Here is a 26,400-nt window from a genome sequence, read left to right as displayed (position 1 = left end):
GATATTTTATAGAATACCACAACCCCTCAAATTTGTCTGTATAATGATATCATTAACAGCGGACATTACAAATTTTATCTAATGGTGTTAGAATGATTTATATAAAAAAAATTATTCACCTGACTGCTATCAGTCGCACATGTAAAATGAGTATAAATTTGTTTAGTATTGGATTGGTTTAATGAAACAAATCTGTTTAAAATATAATCACATGCTGCATTATAATCATCCCCCCCTAAATTAATAAGATTTTTCCTATAAAATTATTTCTATTCAATAAAACGTACCTGTATAGTCAGAAAAATAATTTTTCATTGGAGAAACAGAAAGTTTTTCTCGAAAAATATCTATTTTATTTAAAAACAATATAATACTTGTCTTTATAAACCAGCGAGAATTACATATAGAATCAAAAAGAGTAAGTGCTTCATGCATGCGATTTACTGTTTCATCTTCAAGAAGTAATTGATCATATTCTGAAATAGCGACAAGAAAAATAATTGTTGTCACATTTTCAAAACAATGAATCCATTTTTTTCTCTCAGAGCGTTGCCCTCCAACATCAAACATACGATAAATTACATCTCCAATAATAAATGTGGTTTCTGTAATGCCAGTTGTTTTAACACGAGAGCGTAATACATCTTGATCTGTTGGTAAATAATCTGGACGTGAGATTCTATCAATTGAATCAAAATAACTAAAAATAAATATAAGACTTTTTTTGAGCAAATAACATACTATTTTGCTGAGTCATTTAATTGATATTCACGAGATCTCCGAAAACATTGTTGTACACCAGCATCTTTCCATAAACAAATAACTGCTTCACCAATCTCTTGGGGAAGTATTTCCCCTTCAATCTGATTTGGCTGACTAAGAATGACTTGTACATATTGTATATTTTTTGGGTCATCAAGTGGGATATCCATTACTTCCATTGCTTCAAGAATAACACGCATAGATTGAATCGTATTAGAATAAATGATTTCCTTAAATGATTCTTTCTCTTCAACACTATAACCTCCTTCATGAATAAGTTTCATTTGCTTTAAAATTGTTGATTTTCCTGATTCACCGGCTCCTAAAATATTTAAGATATATTTTTTCAGCAATAACAAAAAATACCAAGAAGAAGCATTTTAATTTCATTACGCATAATAATTTTATCTCTTTTCAATTGATTTTCTATTTCCTCATTGCGTTGCTTTTCTATACTATTTTGAGTACTGATTTTGCATCCCATGTTGCTAAGAATAAGTTATCTAAATATCTTTAAATAATCTCGTAAATCCTTAGCAATAAATATATCTGCTTCTCTAATACTATATACTAATTGTATATGTCTTATAGACTTATAAAGAAGGTAGGTATATTAAGTATCTAAAATATTTAACAAGTACTTATTAAATATATATATTACTATATATATCCCGTATATGTTATATATATATATATAAAGGTCTTTTGTCTACTATTTCCTTTACAATATTTAGTAGTAATAGCTTTAAATGATAATGTTATATGTATCGTAAAAATCTTTTTTCGAGTCAGCGTCAAAATCTTTATAGATTGTTTTCTATAATGAATTACTACCTAGAAATTATCTTTTGGCTAATGAATCTTTTTAATAAGTTTATATTTGTATTTTTTTAAGAATGTTTTTTTTGCTTTTTGATATATTGATTTTTAGCTTATTATCTATATGAACTATATTATAACAGTAAATAAAATTTAACATTTATAAGCTATTTAAAATGAATACACTTTTAAAACTATTTAATGGATATTGTTTAAATAATAAAAATAGTTAAAATGTCTTAAAATCGGGATCAGGTTAATAAAAATATGAAATATTTATATGATTTTTTTTTCTAAATAATCTTAATTAGGTTGTTTGAGCTCAGATTATTATATATATTTAAATACGAATTAGAAATGGCTAAAGATATATAAATTCATGTTTTTTAATAACGTATTTTTTATTATGAAATAATTAATTACACACTTTATTATTAAATCATAAAATAATAATTTGATTTTATAACAAAAGTATGTTTTAATACCAAAATGATAAGATGACGTGTTGAAGAATATGCAATAAAGAAATATCATTTTTTTATAATTTGGTCTTTTTGTTTTCTTTTAAAACTCTAAAGAAAAAATGAAATATGAGTCCTTTATAAGAAGCATTAATTAGTTAAAATATTTATATATTAGTTGATTGAAAAACTTCCTTGGCATCCTATAAAGAATATTTTAAAAATTCTTATTATTAAACAATAAAAAGATTTTTCTTACCACATGTGCTAGTTGCATTAGGATTATCGAATACAAATCGCGCTGCAAGTTTATCTTGAATCCAATCCATTTTGCTACCAATAATGGTAAATAATGCACGATTATCAATAAGAATGGCTACTCCTAAAGATTTATTAATAACAAATACCAGAAAAGAAGGAAATAATACCATCTTGGATTATTGTCTCATCAAATTTTCCCGGCTCATCTACATATTCGAGTAAATATGACAAACCTGCGCATCCTTTCTGTTTTGTGCCTATTCTTATCATTTTTGGCTCTGGTTGATTCAAAAGCTCTTTAAGTCTTTCTACTGCACGTGGAGTCTTGATTAAAAGTCAATATATTGCTAATATTTAATTCTTAAAAATTAAAATTTGATTTACCAGTGTCATTGCTGCTTTTCTGGGGCTAGATCTAGTTTTCAAAAAAGATGTAGAACGAGTCATCTCTCGTATTTTTTTCCCTACGGGATTACCTATATTTTGGTGCATCCAAAGCGTAGAAGATGGCTTTTGGTAAGTTTGGAGAAATTCTCGGTGTATATTCGTTTTAAGTAACCATGGCCTTAAAAATAGTTTCTCCGCTTTTGCACATCTCCAAAAGCATGCAGATCTTTCTTCAAAAAACATCCCTTGTTGTCGAAGAATCCTCCTTCTCTCAATTTATTTCTAAATATCGTTTTTTGTGCCAACTTGATTTTATGGAAGATCGATATCGAAATTACTAATGATTATGTAATCAATTTTTTATAAAATAGACATTTTAATTTTTTTAATATTTTTTACTATATTATTCATAATTTAATATAAATTTCAAGACAATAAAATAATATTTTCATGAAGCTTTTTTTTTTTTTTTAGAAATTCAATAAACTAATTAAACCATAATATTCTAAGCATTTTTAAATAAATTCATGAAAATATTATTTTATACATAGAAATATATAGAAAAAGATATCTTTTAAGAATATAAACACCATATTATAATTTATCAAAATATTAAAGGTGCCATTAAAATTTTAAATCTTCGGGTATAAAAATAATCAACTTTATAATATCTAAATTCCTAAAATTAATTTAAAAACTGATAAAATATTATGAAATTTTAAAGAATATTAAAAAAACAAAACAAAAAAAAGAAGTTGTATATTTTTTTACCTTACATTACTATTCGTTGCTTACTAAGGTAACCATTTAAGATGAATGATCTCTGATTTATTTTGTTTAAAATAATCTTTTAGGCCTTGATATGCCATTAGTTGTCTTTACAGGTTTCTGTTTTTGAGAGAGAGACTTATAGATGATGTTAATTATTTACTTATAGGTTATCCTTCTTCAGGAAAAACTCGGAGAGCACTTGAACTTAGAAAAGCACTTTGCAATAGGATAGAATTATATGAAAGAAAACCCCCATTTCAAGTCATTTTAGTCAATGATGAATCTCTTGGAATCAAAAAGGATGCTTATGGAAGTAGCTTTATAGCTTTTTTTTAAATAAAAATATCTTATATTAGATGCGACGAAAGAGAAAGCTGCTAGAGCGGCAATGTATTCAGCCGTTGGGCGTGCTTTAAATAAAAATACAATTGTATTATGTGATGGGATGAATTATATTAAGGGTTATAGATATCAATTGTATTGTGAGGCTAAAAATAGTGGTACATCTTATTGTGTGGTAAAGTACTCTGTAAAATAGAACTTTATAGTTTACGTTTTAAGATTCATTGTGGGACTCCAATTGATATATGTAGAAAATGGAATTACACACGGAAATCTTTAGGATATCCTCAAGACATGTAAAGCGTATTGATTTTTTTAATATTTTTTTTTATAAATTTAGATTTGAGGAGCTTTTGATGAGATATGAAGAGCCTAATTCATCGACAAAATGGGATTCACCTTTATTTACTGTAATATATTCAGATTTATCATTTCCTGTTGATTCGATATGGAAAATCTTATCTAGCACAAAAATGATCAAACCTAATGCATCAACTCTTGTGGTAGATGATTTATAGATTAGAGAAAAAATTAATTTTTTCAGAAACCATTATCATCATCTGACTATTTATTCGAACTTAATAAAATTACTCAAGAAATTATAAATACAATAATTGAAAATCAAACGATTAATGATTCGAAATCAGAGATAAAAATTGATTCGATAAATCAAGTATGATCTATATTTGACTAATAATATCTATTAAATATCATTTAGAGTATAATTTTACCGAATAATGTTACGTTGTCAAAATTGCAATCCATAAGGCATCAGTTTATTAATCTTAATAGAATACAAACATCTAGTAAAAGTAAAATTCAAGAAATTTTTATAGAATTTTTAAATAACCAATTTAAATGAAGATATTAAATAACATAAATATTTTATAATTATATTTAAGTTATTTAAATGGTTGTTTATAATTTATTTTAATAATTCATTTTTAATAATTTATTTTTAATATTTATCATAATTATTAATTGTAGAATCTGTAATACTACTTTAATAAATATTTAAAGATGAAAAGTTAATATATCTTATTAAATTCTTTTTATTGTAAGATTATAATTCAATTTATGTAATTTCGTATTCTACATATCCATAAAATAAAAACTAAAATACATTTATTTGACAAAATAAATGTATTTAAGAATCATATTACCTTATTTAAAATAATATTTTTTTTATTTTAAAATTTGATGATTCTTGTTTTTGAGTTTAAAATAAAATACAATAAAACAAAAACACTAATATTATTTCTTTTAATATAAAATTATTGAAAAATTCTTATTTTTAAAACAGCATTTCTTCAAAAAAAAAACAATAGACAGATCACAACTACTCCAATACTGTATAATTTCCTGGAAATATTCCCTGAACTCCATTTAATTTCCCAGTCCACCAATCCTAGAATATGTTAAACTTTTAAACTGTTGCATTAAATAATATATACATTTTTGTTCTCTGTCCTCTTTATTATTTCAATTCTATCTCCTACTTTAAAAGAAAGATCGCCTTCCACCTGAAAAAAATAAATATTAAAAACAAATGCTTGTAATTATTTGACCTGTGCTTCGTAGTCATACAACGCCACTGCACATTGTCTCCCTTTTAATACAGTTGGTTTGCTTGGAAGAGGAGGTGGCATCTTTTTGATATTAGAATACTTATTATTAACATTACTACTTTCTCCAATGTTATTTCCACAATTTGACTGATAGCTTCGTAAATTCTGTACTTCGTAATAAGAAGGCAACTCTTCCGATTGCGTATTTGATTCTAAATGAGATAATGTAGGAGATAATTTAGTTGGTTTAGAATTGTCAAATTCAGAGATACATCGAGCTAAAAAGATATTAGTTAATTAGGAAATATCATGTATTACTAACATCTCCGAGACATAGTAAATTTTACAATACCAAGGCCTTCTGTTATTTCTTGAATATTGTTCCGTTTCAGTTCAAATCCCTCAACAATTTCTGTATTTAGATCAAAATATCCAATATCAATACGCTTCATTTTTTCATAAAGAGTATAATATATATTGAGTTGTATATAATAAAAATTTTGAAATAATGGTTGAATAAAATTAGTTTCTAAATCAAAAAGTATAGGAAGTTCTTCTTTTAATAAAGTATTATAATATTCAAACTCTTGTGTACTATGTTCAACAACATTTTCTGCGCTATAAAGAGCCCTTTCATCTTTTAAGGTTTTTTCTTTTTTGTCTTGAAGTTTCTTTAAATTAGATCTGTGACGGTCATAATCCAAACGTTTTCGTTCTCGTTTCTCCGTTATTTTATGAATAGAAGAAATAATAGATAATAATTCATTAGTAGGACCAATGATTCTTGATTCAATCATTTCCAGTTCTGGAGTAAGCGTCTCTTGAAGTTCTTTAACAATAGTTTGATATTTTTGACAGGCTTCAACAGCTAAAAATTAAGATGAAAAAAAAATAAAGGATAATATCCATAACATACCTTCGCTACATTCTTCATGTGATTTATTTTCAACTTCTGTAGCTTTTCCTGTAATCGGTTTATAAATTTCTTCGATAATCCCAGCAAATTCCATTTGATAATTCAAAATGTCTTTTTTCCATTAAATAATACAAAAAAGTTATATTATAGATATGCCTGTTATTGATTGAACATATTTTTTGGTATTATTGAACAATTTTCTTAATTTTTGTTCAAGTTCCTTAAACTGAGTCTCAACATCTGTATAAGCTGCATCCACTGTATTTTCTCCAATATTAAGCTTCCCCTTAAATTGTTGAGGCGCCTTATTATTTATTTTTAATAAAAAGACTATTTTTAATGAATTTTATACCCTTACTACAGCTTTTTGAAACCCTTTCCTATTTTAATGTTAGCTTTTATTTATTCAATAAAACTTTAAACTACCAGCTCATTTTAAACAAAATAATGTATTTATTTAATAAGAAACCTTATGTTCTTTAAATATTTTATTTTAAAATCCTAATTTTCAACTTTCTATTTTCTCTAAAATATTTATTGAATAAAAATCAGCTTATATATAACGAGGATATTAAAAAAAAAGTGATAATATAATATATAATATATAAAAAATATTATTTTTAAAATTTTTACTAGTACATTTTTATTTTGTGAAATAAATTTTTTAAAAAATTAAATTTTAATTAAATATTAGTATATTATGTAAAATAAGTGTGATAAATTTAAAATATATTTTAATTAGATTAATATCTATAAATTGTAATTGTTGAAGAAATATTTGTTTATTAATTTTGCATAGAAGGCTTTAAATAAAAAATTTTAATATTTTCAGATTATATTTATTTTTTAATATTTCGTTGAAATACTGGCTTTAAATAATATTAATTTAGAATGTCGCTTATTGAAGAATTCGAACAAGCAGCAAGAGATGTATTACATATTTTATTTTTTTAAGATTTTCTTAGAATATTATTTTTTAGGTTAAAAGGCTTTCATCAACACCGTCTGATTCTGAGCTTTTAGAGGTAAGTCTTTGAGTTAAAGAAACTTATTTGATTGCATTAAAGCTTTATGCACTGTAAGTGTATATTTGATATAGGATATATTTGCATATTCATTTTCTTATTGCATTTTTATATAATTCAGGTATAAGCAGGGTAATAAATAAATCGCGTCTTCCTTTATATTTATTTTCTTTAGTTATAGAAGGAGACATTAATAAGGAAAGGCCTGGATTTTTTGATCCTAAGGTAGATATTTCTGTTTTCGTATTATATATTGACAGAAAATATAGGGGAAATGTAAATGGTAATTATTTTAGATTTTTTTTTGTTATTAATATTTCTGATTTTTTTCAAAGGGATTCATGGAATAAACAGAAAGGTGAAAAATTATTTTTCTAACATGTAACCTTGTAAATTTATTGAAAAGGAAAATCTAAAGAAGATGCTATGAAAGAATATGTTAATTTGGTTAACGCTTTGAAAGAAAAATATTCTTAAGATATCTTTTTTTTGCATCATAGAATAATAAATCTTATAAGCAACATGGTATTTATTTTACATAGTTATTCTTTGGTTTATGCTAATTTATGAGTTGTAGAATTGTTGATATATTATTTTTTAAGTAAACGTATAATCTAATTATATCAAAATATAAATATTATGTTTATTTATCTAGTTAGATAATGCATTTAAATATTTGAAAAAATATATTATTTAAATTAGTTTTATTAATTTGTTGAATATTTTAATATCTACATATTTAATATGCCATTGTTTTATGTAATATTTACTAATAGATTTAAAATAATTATTTCAAATTATTTTATTTAAATATTTAATTTTAGATATAAAAATTTTTGTATCTATAGCAAAGAGAAAATAGTTTCGCATACTATATTTTATTTTAACTTTTATAATTAAACTAATAATTAGAATATAAATAAATTTATCTAAATTTTAAAGATTTTAAAATACTAAAAATATAAGATTAAACAAATATAAATTATTTTAAATGTCTTTATTATTTTCAAAATAGCAAATCTTTAATTCCTTAATATTTCTTTTAATATCAGAATAACTTGTTTTTTTAATAGCTTTTATATATTTTAATAAACCTCAAATTTCTCATTTAGAATTATTAATGTAAATAAGGGCCGCATTACTATTAAATGCCTTCTTAGTTTAGTGGTTATAATATTCGCCTAGTAAGCGAAAGGTCGGTGGTTCGATTCCGCCAGAAGGCAGGTCGAGACCTTTTTCATAAGTGTTAAAAAATTAGCGATATTATATTAGGTATCCTTTAAAAAAAAAAAATAAACTTTTGTAATAATTTAAAAATTTAACGTTATTTTATCATATTTTAGATAGTTATTATTTGTTTATCTTCTAAAGGTATTAGGTTTACCTAACAGCGAAAACCAAAGCTCATAAAATATTGATGATTTTTATATTTTATGTTTATATAATTAGAGAATTTAAACATTTAATATTAAATTTTAAAAATATAAAATTTATATAATTTTCGTTAAAAAATTATAAAATTGATTAATTTTTTAGCTTTCAAAAAATAAGTTATAAATAATTAATTTCAGAAGTTTACTAAAATTATTTAACCTATTTTTCAAAATGTTTCTCATGAGATTTATAATCTAAAAAAAATTAAATTATATCATAAAATTAAAAAATATATTATAAAATTTAAAATATCTTTATAGTTTAGTTTGTTTTTTTCTACATTTAATCTTTTTATAAAACTAAAATTTTACTATAAAATTTCATCTCAATTGTTCCTATTTTATTTTATTATTAAAAATAACACAATCTACAATAATACTAATAAAAAATTAGTAATTATTTAATAAAGAATTTTAAAAACACTTTTTAAAAAAATTGGAATATTGATTTAATCATATATTTATTTTTTCCACTCACATATTTAATATATCTATCCATATATTATAAATTTTTAACCATCATATTTTTATGTATTTATGATAGCACTCTCTATATATGAAAGTAAATATACTTTTGTTTATTTTTATATTATTTTTCAATCATATTAACTTTTTATAATATTAACCAATAAAAAATTATTTTAAAATTTAACTTAAAAATATAAAATAGAAACGTAACATTAACAGAAAAATAAAGATCTTCATTAAATCCACAAGGAATATCTTTTCTATGCAAAATCAACAAAGTTATTAAGGTTTATTATAATATTTTATCAAGTTTAAATCTTTATTAAGTTATATAATAAAATGCTTGAATATAATATTAAAGAAAAATATCCTTCAGAAAATATCATAGAAGATAAATCATATAACACAAAATCACAAGAATTACATAATCCTAAACGAAAGAGAAAAAATACAGATAAAGTAGATCATATTGCTAGAATTGTTAAAATAAATTATATACAAAAAAATGGTCAAAAGGAACCTGTCTGTACACTAACAGACGGATCAGTTCTTTATCGTAATGGTATTTTCGTTTTTCTTTTTTTTTTAGTTTTTTTATTTAATTTAGATACTATCTATTTAGTTTCTGAGCCACCTGGTGAACCATATTATCTTGCAAGAATCATGGAGTTTACGTCAATGAATAATGATCCTGATAGTTCTATTAATGCAATCCGTGTGAATTGGTTTTATAGACCAAGGGATGTTCAAAAAAAAACCAATGATTCTCGTCAATTATTTGCTTCCATGCATTCTGATATATGTCCCTTATCAGCATATAGGGGAAAGTGTAGAATATTTCATAAAGATGAGATAGAAAACCATGATGAATATCGAAAAATACCGAATTCTTTTTATTATGATAGACTTTTTGATCGCTATATATATCGTTATTACGAAGTTGTGCCTATACATAAAGTAACAAATGTTCCAGATAGAGTAAAAGAAGTTCTTAGGCAAGAATGGAAGTATGTAATTGTAGAGATTGGAAGAGGAAAAGAGTTGGCAATGCAACATAGAGGTTGTAAACGTTGTGGCAACTGGTGTTTAAGGTATTTTTAATTATTTTTATTATATAAGAATTGACATGCAAAAGTATTGAATCTATTAGATGTGCTGTTTGTCATGATGATTATCATATGCATTGTGTTAAGCCCCCTTTACTCAAAAAGCCTACAAAAGGATTTGTCTGGACCTGTACCTCCTGTTCTAGAGCTGAGCATCGCCGTATAAAAGCAAATAAAAGTTTGGAAATTCCTTCAGAAAGGCAATCAAAAACTATTAACTTAAGAAAAAAAAGCGTACAAAATGATGTTGATAATAATAATGAAGATTCTGAACTATCTGATATATCATCAATATCATCTAATATTACAGAATCTAATAATTATAGTGAAATAAACGAAAAAAAAAAATACAAACAGCCAACTGAACAGCAAAAAGCAATTACTAAATTATGGCCATATAGATATTTAGGAATACATTGCAATATAGAAGACGTATTGGATTACGATGACAGAATCTATCCTAGAGCAGCATCTAGAATTGGTGGTAAACATCAAGCAGTCATTCCAGAACAAGATGAATCTTTTATAGAAAAACAACAAGTAGTAGTAGATTTACGGAAAAAAAGAAAGGGAAAACATATTTATAAGTTTTCTAACGCTTCAGAAGAAGAAATATTGGAACAAACTAATTCAGAAGCTAAAATGGATAATACAAAAGTTAACAATTCTAAAGAGTGTTTTCCTAAACCATCTAATTCGAAATCTTTATTCAACAAAAACTTTTCTTTTACCAATGAAATAGGTACTAGATATGGTAAGTTTTATATTTGTTTAATATATTTTAATTTTTTTTAGTTTTAAGAGGACATGATCATACAAGCATAAAATTATTTTCAAAGCCAGAAAACATTCCAGATGATTTAGTAGATAACTATCTTAACAAAATTAAATATATAGCTGAAAATCTCTCTATACCTCACTTTTCTACGGATTTTCAGGATATAGCATTAACAACACTTTATGAAAATCAATTTGATATAAATGCTTCCATTTCAAGTTTATCATTTTTGACTAAAAAGCACCTTCGCATACCTGATTTTAATGTTCTTGAACTAGAACAGTTTGAAAATGCCATTTCTCAATATGGAAGTGAATTATCTTTAGTTGCTAACGAGATTCCAACAAAATCCCTTCCAGAAATAATTAAGTTTTATTATATATGGAAAAAGACAGAATCTGGAAAAAAAATATGGGGAAATTATTCAGGTCGTCGCAAGAAAGAAGAAAAGCTATTTTCTTCAAATCATAATAGATCTATATTAGATTCTTCTTTACACTTAACGGAGGATATAGCAGATAGCAGTGACGATAGTGCCTATAATTCTGAAAAAGCTACATTAAAGCATAAAAGTTTCATCTGCAAATTTTGTTCTATAACTAAAAGTAAACTTTGGAAACGGGCACCAGGTGGTTCTTTTATTTCTGATAAAAATGTAGTTACAGCACTTTGCCAAAGATGTGGTGAATTATGGAGGAAATATAGTGTACGCTGGGAACCACCCGAAGAAATTGCTAAAAAATTATCAGAACCTGGTGCACGTTGGAGAAAAAAGAAATTCGAGGAAGAACTTTTAAAAGAACAACATTTATTTGAAGAGAAAGAAAAAATTGAAGAAAATTGTGATAAAAATGGACCAGGAAAAAGACGTCGTTTAAAAACAGATGTGAAATATCCGAAAAAAGATATAGATGATTCATTAATTTTAAAAGGAAATTCTATATCTTGCCGTGTTTGCGAGCTTTTGGAACCAAAATCTATACTTTATACATGTAAAACATGTGAACTCATGGTTCATAAAAGTATGTTGAATTTTCAAGTTATTATTATTAATATCTTTAGCATGTTATGGAATTTCTTACGTTGATCCTAATTCATGGATTTGCGATATGTGTATTAATGATAAAACGCCTATGGTTTCTACTGTATTATTTCTTTAAAGGGATTCTTAAAACTAATTTTTTTAGAATTATCAATGTGTTCTTTGTTCAGTTCATGATTGCCCATCTCTTAATTCAAATTCTTTCTTTAGAGAAGCTCTTAAACAAACATCAGGAAATAATTGGGCACACGTTACATGCGCTATATGGATTCCAGAACTTAAATTTACTGATTCTTCTACATTGCAACCTATAGAAGGAATCGGCGCCATTTCATTATCCAGATGGCAACAAGTAAATTTTATATATATTAAATAATTTTATGACATTATTCAGGTATGCTTTATATGTAAAAAGGTTCGAGGAGTATGTGCATTGTGTCATGTTTGTCATATTCCACTACATGTGACTTGTGCCATCTATGCAGGGTATACTATTGGATTTGATATAGCTTTAGTAAAAGGTTCAAGAAAAGATAATGCTGTTACTATAAAATTTAGTGGGGAATTTGGAATTATGACTGCTGCTATATGGTGTCCCAATCATAATATGAAAAAAACTATAGTTCATGCTATTAATGAGTATGACTATGAAATAAATAAGGTATTCTTTTCATTATTCTATATTTATTATTAATAAGAATATAGTATGCTATTAAGGCTTATGTTGAAAATTATAAAACTTCAATGATTTCTGCAAAAATAGGAAATAGACGAATTAATATGAATGCTTATTATGGACATATTACTCCTTTGACTATTGCAATTAAATTGGAAGAATTGAGAAATCTTAAAAAAGATCAACATTCGCCTATAAAAGAAGTAACGAGGTCTTGTTATATATGTGAAACTAATATATCTCCTGTATGGTGGCCAAAAAATAATGTATCGACATCAACTAATAATTTATACAATGCAAAACTTTTATATGCGTGTCATTTATGTTATTATACTATGAAAAAAAAAGATGGAAAACCTATAACTAAGGATTAATTATTATAAAATATTTTTTATTTTCAATTATCTCTGTAACTTTACAGTTATCAATATTTTCAAATTTGTAATATGTATGTATTATAAACTAGGAGAATTACACTAAATCACAATTTTATTAAAAAACTTAATTTATATCAAATAAATACGATATATTAAATTCATTAAAATCAAATTTTTTAATACTCATTTATCAAAATCAATTATAAAAGGTAATATTTATCCTTAATTTGATTAATAAAAAAATTGAAAAATAATTATACTGACATAATTTACAACCATAACTTTTAATATAGTCAAAAAGCTCTGATGGTCCTCCACTACCATATGGATAAAGAATAGGCTTAATATCTTCATGCTCATCTAAATAGTGTAAGAGTGGTGTAAATATTCTCCATGAATGATCTAATTCATCATCACGCACAAAATTCGATTGATCACTATAAACCATTAAATAATAAAAAATACAAATTTACTTAATTACCCTTTTATAGCATCTAACAATAAACTTTCATATGCTTCAGGGATTTTTATATTTGGAAATTCATGTTTATATATAAAATTTAATTTTGTAGAAACAGCATACATATCCAATCCAGGATATTTTGAATTAATATTCATATGAATTCTAATAAACTGTCAATATATTTTTAGTAATAATAATATATATACCCTTCTTCCGGTTGTATAGATATAACCAATTCATTTCGTAAAACATTTCCAAACATTTCTCCAAAAGCATCTTTATATTGAATACGAATCTCTACTTTTTGTTCATCCAATGCTAAAAATATATTAAAATACATTTTCTAGCCTAATTGCTAAATAAAGCAATACCTTTACCAGCGATCAAAATAAATGGAACACATTTCCAGCGTTCATTTTCTATGAACATCGTTAAGGCGGCAAACGTGGGACAGCGTGAATCTTTTGGTATAGTTTCGTCATCTGTATAACCAAGCTTAGATCTGTCTTCGGAACATGTATATTGACCAATAATAACATCCTTAGGTTCGATAACAGGTATATCTTGAAGAATTTTGACTTTTCTGTCACGAATATCATCAGAAAAAAAAGAATCAGGCCTCTCCATAGCTAAAATAACCAATATCTGCAATAAATCTGTAATATTAAAATGTTTTCAGAAAATTTTAAAATTTATACGATTTTGCATTACGTCTCTAATAATCCCAAATTCGTTAAAATATCCTCCACGTCCTTCTACTCCAAAAGGTTCTTTAAATATAATCTCGACCTTATTAATAAAATAAGTAGTAAGAGCCTATTTTATTACCCGAATATTTGATATATAATGTTTATTCCATGATGCGTCTAAAAAAACATTTGAAAAACGCATTATTAAAAGGTTTTTAACCATTTCTTTGCCAAGATAATGGTCAATTCGAAAAATTTCATTCTCTTTCCACATACATGTAAGAGCTTTCTGAAGTTTTTTATTACTTTCAAAATCTTTTCCAAAGGGTTTTTCAATCACTAATCTAGCAATACCGGATTCTGGATAAAGCAATTTCTTTAAATAATAAGAAGCACAATTAAAAATATTAGGAGGAAGAGCCATATAAAAAATTCTACTTTGTTTTTGAGATTTGTCTATAAAAATTAAGTCAAATAAATAACTATAGAATATACCTTCTATTTCTTCACAATGAAATAGTAGCTTTTTAAACCCATTATTATTGTATTTGCCACTAATATATGTACATGCATTTTTAAATTCCTTAAAAACCGACTCATCTTTAGAAGTTATTTTTATATATGAAGAAAACCTAGAATGGAACTCTTGATTATTCATTTTAGTTCTAGCATATCCAATCACGTGAATTTTTCTTGATATAAGATTGTTTTGATACTAATATTATTAAAATGAAAATACCAAATATATTATTTACGAGTTGAAATAAAGCAGGAAACTTAAAAAGAAATGTTAGTAATATAAGAGATAATTAATCGTAAATTCCAAACGATTTTTTTATTTGCTAGATCACCTGATGCTCCTAAAACAATGAATGTAATGTCTTCTTTTGATTTAGCTCTAAAACACATTAATATTTAATTTTATATAGATATTTCTTTAAATAAAAAGTTCCATAATATCAAATAATAATATGCTATAAAAATAAATGTTGAATAACATTGAAATTATTTTTTAATTTTATTAAATGTTAATATATTAAAATAATTAAATCGAACATGATAATTAGTCAATATGAGAACAATCCTTACTCTATATCTGAATCATTAAATGCCTTGAGGACGAATTCGACCATTATTTTATAGATAAAATTTCAATTTTTAATTTTTATCGTAAATTTTAAGGGTTCAAAATAAAAAACTAGTAGAAAAATTATTTTATATTATTCCTATAGCAAAAAGTTTTATGAACTTCGAAAAGCATTAATTATTTATAACATTTCGTTTTATATAAAATTTGAATCATTATATCTTAATTAATATAGTTATTTTACTGATAATATTATGTATTTTATTAATAATAAAACACACCAATGCTTCTTTAAATCTTAAGAAAATAGTAAGTCACATTTTAAAGAAATTATGTCTCAAAAAAATATCATAAGAACTTATTCACATTTAAATATTTTTAAATTATAAATATTTATTCATCTGCTTCATTATTTTCTCTTCCTTCTGCAACAACTATATCCACCTTTATATCTTGATCTACACCAACATAAGAATCACTAAAACAGGATAAAATATATTCATGTTTTCCTGCGTTTGGAGGAATAAAGTCTAGTTTTAGAGATAAAACTTTTTGTAAAGTAACCTTTTTAATAGCTAATAAAGATACACCATCGCCAATTACAATCCACCAGTGTTCATTTTTTGAAATAGGAAAAAAGGGAGCATAAACCAGAGTATTAACCTCTTCTGTTTCTCTTGTAAGAATGATATTAATACTCGCCTTATTTCCAACAGTAATAGACCCTGTATCTTCAAGCTCGAATGTAATATCTATTGATGGATAATTATTGACAAAATTAGCTACATCACGTAGTTTTTTTGAATCCATTTCTAAAAGCTTATCTCTTGATTCCTTTGAAGCATCTGCTAAAAACTCGCCTAAATCATATACAGATTCTAATCTAATAAAAAATAAATTACAATATATTTGAAAATTTCCAGGTTACCCAGTATCATTACATCTTTTAATTACATCATTAGTAAAATGTGGTATTTGTTTTAATGGACTATCGCGATCCCATATTGCTTGAACACACCTAAATATAATAAAAAAATTGGCTTAAAAATAATAAAAAAAAATCTTACATTTGTGATAACTCCATTGGATAACTAGAATTCAAATAACCTTCTGATGACATAACATCAACACATGCGCTAAGAAGATTAATTATCTTTTGCAACACTAATACCTGATCTGCAACTAAATCAATAGGTAGTTGAAAGCGTGAAAAATGTGCTAATACAAATTAACTTTATAAATATGTATAATATATAATATATAATACCTTGTAATAATATAAATGCTTTAAAAGAAGGAGAATCAAAATCTTGATTCTGAAGCTTTACAGGAATTCTTTCATAAATACGCCGTAATATTATATCTTCATGTCTACGAATAGGAATTGACTCAAATTCAGCAGCAGCAGTAACAACTTCTAATAAACCCTTCATTTTAGTTTTAGAGGTCAAGCTTAAAGCCATAGTTTCAATAGTAATGTAAGTAAGATTATAATAACTTGCAATCATCGCTAGATTTAAAGGTGTAACATAAAAATCATCTTCTATAGAAATAATTCTTTTTTCCATCAGATCGTTCAGAGTAGTTTCTACTAAATCAGACAAATAACTACTAAGTGATTCGTGAGAGATATCTTGAAGTCCGTAAAATCCCGGGTTAGCGACTAAACGACGGTACATGTATGACCAAGTGAGCCAATCTACTGCCTCCTGTTTATTTTCAATTGTAGATGTAGCTATCTCGGTAACAAATGCGTCATGCATAAATATTTGAAGATGACTTTCAATTGGCAACGCTTCACTTAGAAATTTTCTATAATATTCTTTTTTCACAGCAGGCGTCATTAAAATTGCTCTACTAATTCCATCATGATCTGGTTGATATGCATATCCCAACATTTGTAATATTTCGCTAATCGGATAATCAATATACCTATGTTCTCTTCCTTCAAAATATTGTGTACCCATTACAATGACCATATGTGCTGTAACACCTAATGAATAAGCTACATCCCTTGAAGCGAAAAGGATTTGAATGATTCTAGATTTATACAATGATTTAACAATATCTTTATCAGATTTGCTGAGTGCCTCGTGATAATACCCAATACCATGAGTTAAGCAATTTGCTAAAACATCATCCTGAATTTTCCCAATATATAACATAATATCATCAGATGTCGATAAAAGAAATCTGTTTTCATTATTATTGGCATTACAATGCGTCAAAATATCAAGAGATATATTGCGACATTGTTTTCTGCTTGGGACAAATATTAGAGAAGAACAATCAGATGATAATGTTGTTATAATCAAATATAATGGTTTTGTCATTGCTATCATTAATGATGGAAAATGAGGAACCGTAAATGATTGCATAGTCACTTCAAGAGGTCTAGGTCTGTCTTTTGGACTAAAGTTATATATACAATGTTGATTTGCACCTATCCATTCCCCTAAATCTCTAGCATTTGCTAAAGAAACCCCTAAAGCAACAATTCGAACTTTGTTTCCGGTTTGAGCTGCAACATAGCGAATTCGTGATATAATTACTTCGTATACAGGTCCTATATGACCTCCGACTGCATGGATTTCGTCTACAATAAATAATTGAATAGTTTGAATATTTTTACGATGTTTCCATCTACGAGATAACACATCCCACTGAACAGGAGTTGCAAGAATTAAATCTGCTTTTTGTAATAATTTCAGATTTTCACTAGTCTCTTCTGTTAATTTAACTATACTTTTAGAATTTTCTAAAGTTCTAAATTTTTCATTCCAGTCATTATATCTTTCATCAATAAGCTCTTGAAATGGTGCAATATATACCGCTTTTCCCGAATTTTCTTGCATCCAATGTCTCATTAAGGCGAATTCTGCACAAATTGTTTTTCCACTACCAGTAGGGGCACCTATAAAAACAGTCTCATCAGTAGTAAACAATGTATTAAATACTTGAGTCTGAATTTTATTGAAATTCTGAAAATGAGACGAATAAAGTTTAATAAATTCCTGTTTGCGTAACACAGCAACAGGAAGCGGATGTAAATCAAGTAAAGGAGTATGCGGAGGAAATTTTTCTGGGAGAATTAAATGTTTAAATGCTATAGCTAGCTTCGTTTCAGAATGCATCCATCTATCTGAGATTATTGTAATAAAATAATTTGGTGGTATTGGTTCAGATATTGGGACAGTAAATTCAACATAATGTTCATCTTTTGCATAATTTTCCTTTAATATAAATTGATCATGAAAGAGAATTTGCTCCCCATTTACATCTTCAGCTATAATCCAAAAAAGTTCAGTAAACCCATGTATTTCATGGTCCCATTCAAATTGAGGTGTAATAGTCAAACTCACCCTCAATATAGATCGTGTAATAGGCTGAACATGTGCCTGAAGTTGCAATTTTGGAAAATGCTGAATAAGTTTATGAACTAATTTCCCGGCTTTAGGTACATTTATTAATTCTCCAAGTTCATGAGGATCTAAATCAAAATATCTACTCCATGATAAATCTTTTCGTTCAACCTTGCGAATAACTTCAGAAGGACATATTTTAAATTGTCTTAAAGGAGTCATGGTAGGCCACATACATTTCTCAACCATTTTACACATATCAAGGGCTGATTTAGCAACCTGTGACCATCCCCTCTTTAAAGAAATGTCAAAAATAGCCCTTAAAATTCTCTTTGCGGACTGTGTGACATATATCATATCTGAAATTAAAGCAAAACCTTCAAGTTTTAACTTAGATATATAAGCTTGTAATAAAGTATTAATCTTAGCAGATGGTTCTTCAGCGCCCTCCTTAATAGGAATAGGAACTCTATCAAGCAATTTTTGAAGTTCAAGTTTTTCTTCTTCCCTTACTGGAATATATTTAAATTCATCTGAAAGACAAAATATACGAAAAAGTTCAATATATGACAATGTAGGTTTAAGATATTGATTATATATAGCCATAGATTCATAAGTAATGTAATAATGTGATGCAATTCTTCCCAATTCCGTTGCTTGAAAAATACCTGTTTTTTTATCATATTTTATTAAATTATGTTTATCTAGCAATAATGCAGCTGAATGAATAAGATCAATTCGTTTTTGTTCTAAATCTACATCATCAGCATAATCTGCTCCGACATTATATATTGTAGGAGATCGTAACATTCGAACATATCTAGAAAATGCTAAGTTATTATTTATCATTATTATAAGCCTTACAAATAAGTATATCCAAGCCATTGTGCTGCTTCATCTCTGTTTCTTACAGTACCTAAAACGATTTCTGCGTTCAAATTATCAACGATTTTACTAATAAACTGACTTTCTATTGGCAATTGCTGGTTAAGCAAACTTAAATAATATTGAAGTTCTGTATGCGATGTAATAATTATACCTTCACCATAAGAATCATATTGTGGCCTTCCTGCTCTGCCTAACATTTGAAGAACATCTTGAGGAGATAACTCTACCCAGCGACCTTTTTCTGGTGAATAAATTTGAGTTCCTTTAATAATAACAGCATGTGCAGGAAGATTAACGCCCCATGCTAAAGTGGAAGTACTAACTAAAACTTGAATATGACCAGCTGCAAAAAGTTCTTCAGCTGACCTTCGATCGGCACGAGTCATGCCAGCATGATGAATGCCAAGCCCATAAGGAAGAAGATCTTTTAAATTGGAGTCATTAACTTCTTTTGCTTCTGACTGAAGAATTTCTTTTGTTGCTGCATCAAAACGTAAAATTTGTCCAATGGTTTCTTCTTCGAGGCATTTATCGCGTATAAATTTCGCAGTTTTAGCAGTTTCTTTACGTGAATGGACAAAAATTAAAACTTGAAATTTTCTAGCTTGTTCGATTACTTTCTCATATGTAACATCATTGATAACCTGCAATCTTTTGATAGCTTTTTTTTCAGTAATCCCGATAAATTCTTGTTTTAATGGACAAGGACGATATGAATTATCAAAATAAAATAGACCTTGCTTCAAGTCTACCTTTAAAAATGCGGCAACATCCATATAGTTAGGAAGAGTAGCCGAGAGTCCTATTAAACGAACGGGCTCAAATGTTTGTTCCATTTTTCGGATTGTCCGAGCGACAATAGCTTCTAAAACAGGACCTCGATCATCATGAAGTAAATGAATTTCATCAATAATTATTAGACGAACCAGATTAGTATATGACGTTTCTGTAGCTTTTCTAGTAATGATATCCCATTTTTCAGGAGTAGTTACGATTATTTGAGTATAAGATATTTGAGCTTTAGTAAGTTGTGTATCTCCTGTTAATTCTTCCACCTGGATGTCATATTGAGACAACCTAGATCTAAAATTGCCGACAATTTCTTGTACAAGAGCCTTCAATGGAGCAATATAAACAATTTTAAAGTCATTTTTATTAATTTCTCCTGTAGACTCATTGCGATGTTTTTTTAATTCGTTTAAAATGCAAAGAATAGCCACATTTGTTTTTCCAGCGCCCGTAGGTGCGCAAATAAGCAAATTATTATCTTTTTCGAATGCCATAGGATAGAGCTTGCTTTGAATAGGATTTAATTTTTCGGTATTACCAAAGACAGGACGAATCCATTCAGGCATATCAGATATTAGAATACTTTTTATATCTTTAACTATTGCTTTTTTTGGTGCTGGAACGTGAATTTCTTCATAACCTTTTTTAGATCGTTTAAAAGAACCTTCTGGTAATTTACATTTTTTATTCGACATTAAATGAGCACCTTGAGAAAATATAAGTGAATTTAAATCAATGACTTTTTTAGGTATAATTTCAGATATTTGTGACACAGAAATATCCTTATGCATATGTTTCTCTACATCTTGGGGCAAATCAATATCCATCATGTTGTTATCATGCTTCTCTGGATACATCAAAGACAATGACTCCCTATCTTCTTTAAGTTCTCGTAAAATCCATTCATAACCTTCTAATTTCATCTGAGTTTCGATTTCTTTTTTAGCTTCAACATCAATTGTTCGTAAGAGACGCGTACACCATACAATTGTATCTCGATTTCTAGTTAATATTTTCACAAGTTCAAATTTATCATAATCAAATAACTCCATAAGCTTATTTTCAAGTTGTCCAAATGAAATATCTGATTCTAAAAAAGAAATAGCTGATGATGTTTTTTCCTGAATAATATATGGATCGGTATAATATGCAGAAATAGTTCGTTGTAACCAAAATGTGTCGATTTGATGAGCGAAAACTTTTTCTTTATTTTCTTTACTAGTGAAATGTTTATTTGTTTTCCCGTTAACAATAGTTATGTAATTTTCCACACCTTCTGTGTCAGTACTTGTATTAGATTCCTCTTGATCATCTTCATCAATTTCATTTTCGCTATCTTCGTTTTCATCATCATCAAAAATAACTGCAACTCTTTGTTCATCAAGCTCATGATCATCGTTCTCCACAATATTTCTAGAATCTTCAGAAGAATAATCTGTTATCTTTTTTCCAATAGCAATTAATTGGCTAAATCTTTCACTCGGTATATTTACACCGAGTAATTTATCAATTTCTTTTTTTTTATCATAATCTTTTAAATTTTCATCTTTTAAGAATTCTAAAACAGCGTCACTAGCACTCCTTATTATATCATGACTTTGATCTCCAACAAATTCGTGAACATAAGCTAAAAGTGCTTCATATGTTTCACGAGTTTCTTTGGTTTTCGGATAATATACAAGGCCCTCTAAATCTTCTGTAGTATCCAATATAGAAGAATAAGTATTTTTGTTTTTTAATGTTTTTTTTTTTTTATATTTTTGATCAAATTCATCATCTATTACTTGAGTTTCTTTTTTTATAGTACTTTCTGGCTGAGTATTTCTAGAAACACGAGATCCCATATCTTTTACACTAATTCGTCCTGAAAGTGATTCAGGCTCTCCTGTTGCTTCATGATCCCGACGAGTAACAAATCTTTGATCAGCTTTACTGACTTTATTGGATATTTCAGAATATTTGTACTGGTCCATATTCTGAGCAGGTGGATGATATTTTGATGGCATGGCTTATATATAGTATTAATAAAAATAATTATAAGCCTACTTAAAATATATTTAGGAGTTTATTTTCTAATTTAATTAATATAAATTATTTTAATATGTTATGAACCTTTAAAAATCAATTTTCGAAGTTTTAAAAATAGGTTCCTTTGCCCTATAACGAAACTTTAAAAAGATTACTTAATTTTACATGATATGCTTGTTGTTTTTCTTATATTTATGATATTCTATTAAAATAATTAATATTTTTTTAATTATAATAAGAAAATTAAAAATAAGATAGACTTTAAATATCATTTCTGCAATAATATTTAAAAAATAAATATTAGATATTTATAATATTTTAAAGATTTCATTCTGCAATAATATTAAGAAAAATTACATATTATTTTAATATTATATTATTTGATATTCTTATTTAAATATAAATTTTTAAGTGACCATTTTATTATAATTAGTATATCCTATACCCTTACAGCTTACTATTATTTCATTTCCACTAGGAATAAATCTCATTTCTATATTAAAAAATAATTTAACATCTCTTAAAAATGCTACTAAGTGTTCATCAATTTTTCTAGATATTCTTATGCGTCCGACATCTTCCGACCCTAAAACCATTCCAAGAAGAACATATTTACATGCAATGTTATCAACGCAACCTCCATTTAGGATTTGCGACAATAAAATTTTGGCACAGTTAATACCTATATCTTCAGGAATATCTCCTGCTTCTCCTGACAATTCACTTGTATATAAAGATTCCGTATTTGACTCAGCAACAAGTGATAAAGAAAATCCTGGAGATTTTCCGCATTCTTCTCCTTTTCGAACATCTGTATATATAAATATATCAGGAATAAATCTATTCAGTATGCTTCTCGCAGATTCAACAAGCCTATTAGCAATAGAAGGAGATACACATGTGGATGAAGCAACTCCACGAATACGTTTTATTCGTCCAGATGATAAAAGATGAACTGTACAAAGTGCACGAATAGATGGACATATAAAACGAATTTCACCACCTCCAAGAGGCGAAGAACCCCGTTTTAAAATCTATATGATATAAAAATATAAAAAAAGCATAATTAACTTACTCGAAGTTCGAGTCCATCATTTATTCCAAATTTACGCATAATTGGAAGAATACTTGTTCGAATTATATCTACACCAACATCATAATTATCAACAGTTAAGCCAGTAAATGTTAAGTCAAATGGTATTTTTGAGAATGGCAAAATGCTAAGTAATGGTAAAAGAAAATATCCTATCGATCTCGATGTTCCGCAATCATGAGTAAATTTTCCTCCATGAATTTGACCTGGTTTAAATAAAATAATTGTGCCTTAGAAGTTAATCTCTAAATAAAATAATAGGATCCATTTTTTTGATAAAATACCTGTATATGAAATATTAATTTGCGAACCATTTGTAATTGTTTCCAATAAACGAAGAAATGAAATTTCATAATCTATAAATTCAATGTTAAGCTAAAAGACTTATTCAAGTCAAAATATTGATTGTTACATGCCTCGAAGGCCAGGATTTGTATCATCAGAACGGATCTTTTCAATTCGTATCATTTTTTTACTTAATAAAGATAGTATTAATCTTTGTGTAAAATATTCATGGCCTTGAAATCGAAGAATTTGAGTTGCCATATCATTTAAAAGAAAAAGTTTAGGATACCATTTAATTTTTTAATACAAATTACCAATTTTTTATTAAATAAGTTCGATAGAAAAATTATATACTTTAATAAGTATTTTATAAATCGATTTTTTTCTAAATAAATTACAATATCAGATAAAGCTTTTTTATTAAAATTAATTATAATTAGGTACTCCATATTTAATAGCTGTTTTTTAGGAAATATTGATTTAATTAAAATTCTAAATTTTCAATACTATATGAATGTTTTAATAAGAATTTAGAATACATCATAGAATATGTCTAAATATAATTATTTTTATATTTTTTTCTCGATAGAATAGAATCATGTATTTTGAAAAGTTTGTCTTTAAGAAAAAGGCCAGTATTTTATATATTTATGTATTTCTCCAAGAATTTCTATTATCTAATTTTTAGTAAATTGTTCTATTTTTACTATTATTTCTTTCTATTTTGAAAATATTTTCTATTTATATATTTTTTCATATCTAAATTAAATTTATTTTTAGTTTAATGGAATTTATAAGTTCTGAAAATAGAGTATGTTTAATTTTTATATTTATAAAGTAGAATTGTCAACAATAAAATATTAAATAAGATTATTTTTTTTATTAAACATTTAATTTTAACTCCCCTTTTTACGAGAATAAAAACGGCAAATTGGATAAAAACATTATTCCTATTAGAAATAATAAAAAGTAAATATCTCGGAGGCAATTTTGAGAGGATAAAGCATCTTGGACACTAACATGGGAAATGCTGAAATGGAAGAAAAGTTTATAGACGAATGCGAGTTTTCAACAATTGAAGAGTTAAAATCAGAAAAGATTCAAGATAATGAGATCAATAAAAAGAAAGATATTTTAAAGATGAAAAAGCAAGAGACAGGCGTCTCAATATATAATGTTGGAGATCTGGTCTTGGCAAAGATTTCCGGCTATCCTTGGTGGCCAGGAATGGTATTTATGCGTTTTATATTAATAAGTAATCTATAGAATAAGATTAATCTATATTTATTAGGTCTTTCCAGAAGATATTGCACCTAAAGATGTTATGGATGCACGACCAGTTTCAAAAAAACGTAGAAATGGTATGGATGTTCAACATTGGCTTGTAAGATTTTTTCCAACACCGGAATAGTAAGTACAACATATTTTGTTTTTTTTTTTTTTGAAGACATTTGTATGTATATTTACAGAGGAATTAGTATATGGGCCTCTAAGAATGATATAAGACCTTTAACCCCAGAAATGATTGATGATTTTCTTTCTAGAAAAACTACAAAAAAGGATATACGAAGAAGTTATGAAATTGCAAAAACATGCCCAACAGTTGAAGATTTGCTTGCTCAGCAATCTCTTGAAATGAAAGATGAATCGGAAAAAGATGAGGATGAAGATGAAGATGAATTTAATGATAATTTAAAAGATGGTGATATTGATGATAATGCGATAAAAGGAGCGTTAAAGCGAAAAATAGAATCTAGAAAAGCTGAAAATAAGAAAAGAAGGCACGAGAATGACCGACATAAAGTAAAATTAAATAATCAAGTATTATTTAATATTACTAAAAAATATATCTAATTAATTGATAGGAAAAAATGATATCCGATGGTTCTCAAAGGAATTTAAATAAAATTCTGAATGGGAAACTTAAATCAGAAGAAAATTCTATTATTTCTTCAGAGAAATCATTACAAGTAAAATGGGAACAAAAAAAACAGCAGGTTTTATTTTTTAGACATAAGTTGCAAAGGATTATGCTTACTAATGGAAAAGTTCCCTCCGAAACTGTAAAAATTAACTTTTTTATGATAACTTGAACTAAACATATATAGGATATGCCTATAGTAAATGAACAGTTAGAAAAGTTAGAAACATTTAAGGGAATTGATGCTGCAATTTTAAGAGTAAATTCTATTTCTTTGGTCTATGATTGATTGATTTTTATTAAGGCTACAAAAATTGGAAAAGTATTAAAAAGAATTGTCCAACTTTCAGATATACCTAGTGATGAAAAGTATTTTATTAAAGAAAGAAGTGAAAAGCTGCTTGATCTATGGAAGAATTTGTTAGAAAAGCCTAATGATATTGGTGATAATCAAGAAGAAAAAAGCCAATTCTGAAGGGATATAGATCCTAATTCTTCATCATTAAATAAGGATATCTAAAACACCTTAGAACTTTAATTTTATTAATAAAATCATTCCCAGGTTATATTTAGGTATAATTAAAAATTGTTTTACGAATATTA

The 26,400-nt window shown here is 26.5% G+C and overlaps 11 protein-coding genes and 1 non-coding gene across 12 annotated transcripts; 6 read left to right on the top strand and 6 right to left on the bottom strand.

Annotated features, from left to right (window-relative positions):
* Positions 1 to 1,260, bottom strand: PNEG_00015 (guanine nucleotide-binding protein subunit alpha). Its single transcript, XM_007873675.1, has 5 exons — positions 1,129 to 1,260; positions 742 to 1,084; positions 288 to 700; positions 120 to 235; positions 1 to 78 (listed from the first exon to the last, which is right to left on the bottom strand). The coding sequence occupies exons 1-5, from the start codon at positions 1,244 to 1,246 to the stop codon at positions 7 to 9; spliced, it is 1,062 nt and encodes a 353-aa protein (XP_007871866.1). The 5' UTR covers positions 1,247 to 1,260; the 3' UTR covers positions 1 to 6.
* An 82-nt stretch (positions 1,261 to 1,342) lies between these two features.
* PNEG_04270 (hypothetical protein) lies at positions 1,343 to 1,956 on the top strand (the record flags this gene model as incomplete). The annotated part of the gene is given in 6 exon segments (XM_019757793.1): positions 1,343 to 1,370; positions 1,463 to 1,495; positions 1,500 to 1,531; positions 1,694 to 1,723; positions 1,811 to 1,836; positions 1,893 to 1,956. Coding segments are annotated over 6 exon segments (213 nt in total).
* Positions 1,957 to 2,216: 260 nt separating this feature from the next.
* Positions 2,217 to 2,946, bottom strand: PNEG_00014 (hypothetical protein; the record flags this gene model as incomplete). Its single annotated transcript, XM_007873674.1, has 4 exons — positions 2,688 to 2,946; positions 2,471 to 2,627; positions 2,302 to 2,424; positions 2,217 to 2,245 (listed from the first exon to the last, which is right to left on the bottom strand). Exons 1-4 carry the CDS (start codon positions 2,931 to 2,933, stop codon positions 2,217 to 2,219), a joined length of 555 nt encoding a protein of 184 aa, XP_007871865.1. The 5' UTR covers positions 2,934 to 2,946.
* A 434-nt stretch (positions 2,947 to 3,380) lies between these two features.
* PNEG_00013 (hypothetical protein) lies at positions 3,381 to 4,665 on the top strand (the record flags this gene model as incomplete). Its single annotated transcript, XM_007873673.1, has 7 exons — positions 3,381 to 3,489; positions 3,545 to 3,574; positions 3,628 to 3,978; positions 4,023 to 4,099; positions 4,144 to 4,306; positions 4,348 to 4,476; positions 4,522 to 4,665. The coding sequence occupies exons 3-7, from the start codon at positions 3,850 to 3,852 to the stop codon at positions 4,663 to 4,665; spliced, it is 642 nt and encodes a 213-aa protein (XP_007871864.1). The 5' UTR covers positions 3,381 to 3,489; positions 3,545 to 3,574; positions 3,628 to 3,849.
* A 477-nt stretch (positions 4,666 to 5,142) lies between these two features.
* On the bottom strand, positions 5,143 to 6,785 carry PNEG_00012 (hypothetical protein; the record flags this gene model as incomplete). The annotated part of the gene is made up of 8 exons (XM_007873672.1): positions 6,714 to 6,785; positions 6,640 to 6,667; positions 6,444 to 6,591; positions 6,288 to 6,398; positions 5,694 to 6,239; positions 5,372 to 5,649; positions 5,258 to 5,326; positions 5,143 to 5,211 (listed from the first exon to the last, which is right to left on the bottom strand). Exons 1-8 carry the CDS (start codon positions 6,719 to 6,721, stop codon positions 5,143 to 5,145), a joined length of 1,257 nt encoding a protein of 418 aa, XP_007871863.1. The 5' UTR covers positions 6,722 to 6,785.
* Positions 6,786 to 7,178: 393 nt separating this feature from the next.
* On the top strand, positions 7,179 to 7,789 carry PNEG_00011 (hypothetical protein; the record flags this gene model as incomplete). Its single annotated transcript, XM_007873671.1, has 8 exons — positions 7,179 to 7,217; positions 7,268 to 7,312; positions 7,355 to 7,365; positions 7,434 to 7,444; positions 7,488 to 7,537; positions 7,582 to 7,595; positions 7,648 to 7,670; positions 7,719 to 7,789. The coding sequence occupies 8 exons, from the start codon at positions 7,179 to 7,181 to the stop codon at positions 7,787 to 7,789; spliced, it is 264 nt and encodes an 87-aa protein (XP_007871862.1).
* Positions 7,790 to 8,462: 673 nt separating this feature from the next.
* On the top strand, positions 8,463 to 8,535 carry PNEG_05016. The gene has a single exon. It is a non-coding gene; the product is annotated as a tRNA-Thr (tRNA).
* A 1,017-nt stretch (positions 8,536 to 9,552) lies between these two features.
* PNEG_00009 (hypothetical protein) lies at positions 9,553 to 13,189 on the top strand (the record flags this gene model as incomplete). Its single annotated transcript, XM_007873669.1, has 8 exons — positions 9,553 to 9,775; positions 9,821 to 10,304; positions 10,349 to 11,073; positions 11,115 to 12,119; positions 12,160 to 12,242; positions 12,285 to 12,491; positions 12,534 to 12,800; positions 12,845 to 13,189. The coding sequence occupies 8 exons, from the start codon at positions 9,553 to 9,555 to the stop codon at positions 13,187 to 13,189; spliced, it is 3,339 nt and encodes a 1,112-aa protein (XP_007871860.1).
* A 199-nt stretch (positions 13,190 to 13,388) lies between these two features.
* Positions 13,389 to 15,477, bottom strand: PNEG_00008 (glucose-6-phosphate dehydrogenase; the record flags this gene model as incomplete). Its single annotated transcript, XM_007873667.1, has 11 exons — positions 13,389 to 13,413; positions 13,453 to 13,629; positions 13,674 to 13,817; positions 13,862 to 13,973; positions 14,027 to 14,311; positions 14,354 to 14,438; positions 14,484 to 14,800; positions 14,840 to 15,059; positions 15,100 to 15,120; positions 15,173 to 15,242; positions 15,434 to 15,477. The coding sequence occupies 11 exons, from the start codon at positions 15,475 to 15,477 to the stop codon at positions 13,389 to 13,391; spliced, it is 1,500 nt and encodes a 499-aa protein (XP_007871858.1).
* A 347-nt stretch (positions 15,478 to 15,824) lies between these two features.
* PNEG_00007 (hypothetical protein) lies at positions 15,825 to 22,538 on the bottom strand (the record flags this gene model as incomplete). The annotated part of the gene is made up of 5 exons (XM_007873666.1): positions 19,658 to 22,538; positions 16,699 to 19,613; positions 16,499 to 16,649; positions 16,360 to 16,449; positions 15,825 to 16,314 (listed from the first exon to the last, which is right to left on the bottom strand). The coding sequence occupies exons 1-5, from the start codon at positions 22,474 to 22,476 to the stop codon at positions 15,825 to 15,827; spliced, it is 6,465 nt and encodes a 2,154-aa protein (XP_007871857.1). The 5' UTR covers positions 22,477 to 22,538.
* Positions 22,539 to 22,905: 367 nt separating this feature from the next.
* On the bottom strand, positions 22,906 to 24,137 carry PNEG_00006 (18S rRNA biogenesis protein RCL1; the record flags this gene model as incomplete). The annotated part of the gene is made up of 4 exons (XM_007873665.1): positions 22,906 to 23,532; positions 23,574 to 23,821; positions 23,876 to 23,947; positions 24,008 to 24,137. 4 exons carry the CDS (start codon positions 24,135 to 24,137, stop codon positions 22,906 to 22,908), a joined length of 1,077 nt encoding a protein of 358 aa, XP_007871856.1.
* A 719-nt stretch (positions 24,138 to 24,856) lies between these two features.
* On the top strand, positions 24,857 to 26,298 carry PNEG_00005 (hypothetical protein). Its single transcript, XM_007873664.1, has 6 exons — positions 24,857 to 25,106; positions 25,168 to 25,286; positions 25,355 to 25,697; positions 25,742 to 25,939; positions 25,985 to 26,056; positions 26,102 to 26,298. Exons 1-6 carry the CDS (start codon positions 24,897 to 24,899, stop codon positions 26,270 to 26,272), a joined length of 1,113 nt encoding a protein of 370 aa, XP_007871855.1. The 5' UTR covers positions 24,857 to 24,896; the 3' UTR covers positions 26,273 to 26,298.
* The last annotated feature ends 102 nt before the right edge of the window (positions 26,299 to 26,400 follow it).

The sequence above is a fragment of the Pneumocystis murina genome (genome assembly GCF_000349005.2).
Source record: "Pneumocystis murina B123 chromosome Unknown supercont1.5, whole genome shotgun sequence".
Lineage (NCBI taxonomy): Eukaryota > Fungi > Ascomycota > Pneumocystomycetes > Pneumocystales > Pneumocystaceae > Pneumocystis > Pneumocystis murina.
This window is presented reverse-complemented; position numbering and strand designations above follow the sequence as displayed.

What these genes read in the sequence shown, in the direction of transcription:
- PNEG_00005 (XM_007873664.1), top strand. Translation starts at nt 24,897, where the DNA reads ATGGGAAATGCTGAAATGGAAGAAAAGTTTATAGACGAATGCGAGTTT. An exon ending in ATCCTTGGTGGCCAGGAATG is followed by an intron (nt 25,107 to 25,167) that starts GTATTTATGCGT and finishes TATATTTATTAG; the next exon opens with GTCTTTCCAGAAGATATTGC. An exon ending in AAGTAAAATTAAATAATCAA is followed by an intron (nt 25,698 to 25,741) that starts GTATTATTTAAT and finishes ATTAATTGATAG; the next exon opens with GAAAAAATGATATCCGATGG.
- PNEG_00015 (XM_007873675.1), bottom strand. Translation starts at nt 1,246, where the DNA reads ATGGGATGCAAAATCAGTACTCAAAATAGTATAGAAAAGCAACGCAAT. An exon ending in TTATTTTTCTGACTATACAG is followed by an intron (nt 236 to 287) that starts GTACGTTTTATT and finishes TTATTAATTTAG; the next exon opens with GGGGGGATGATTATAATGCA. An exon ending in GTGCGACTGATAGCAGTCAG is followed by an intron (nt 79 to 119) that starts GTGAATAATTTT and finishes TAACACCATTAG; the next exon opens with ATAAAATTTGTAATGTCCGC.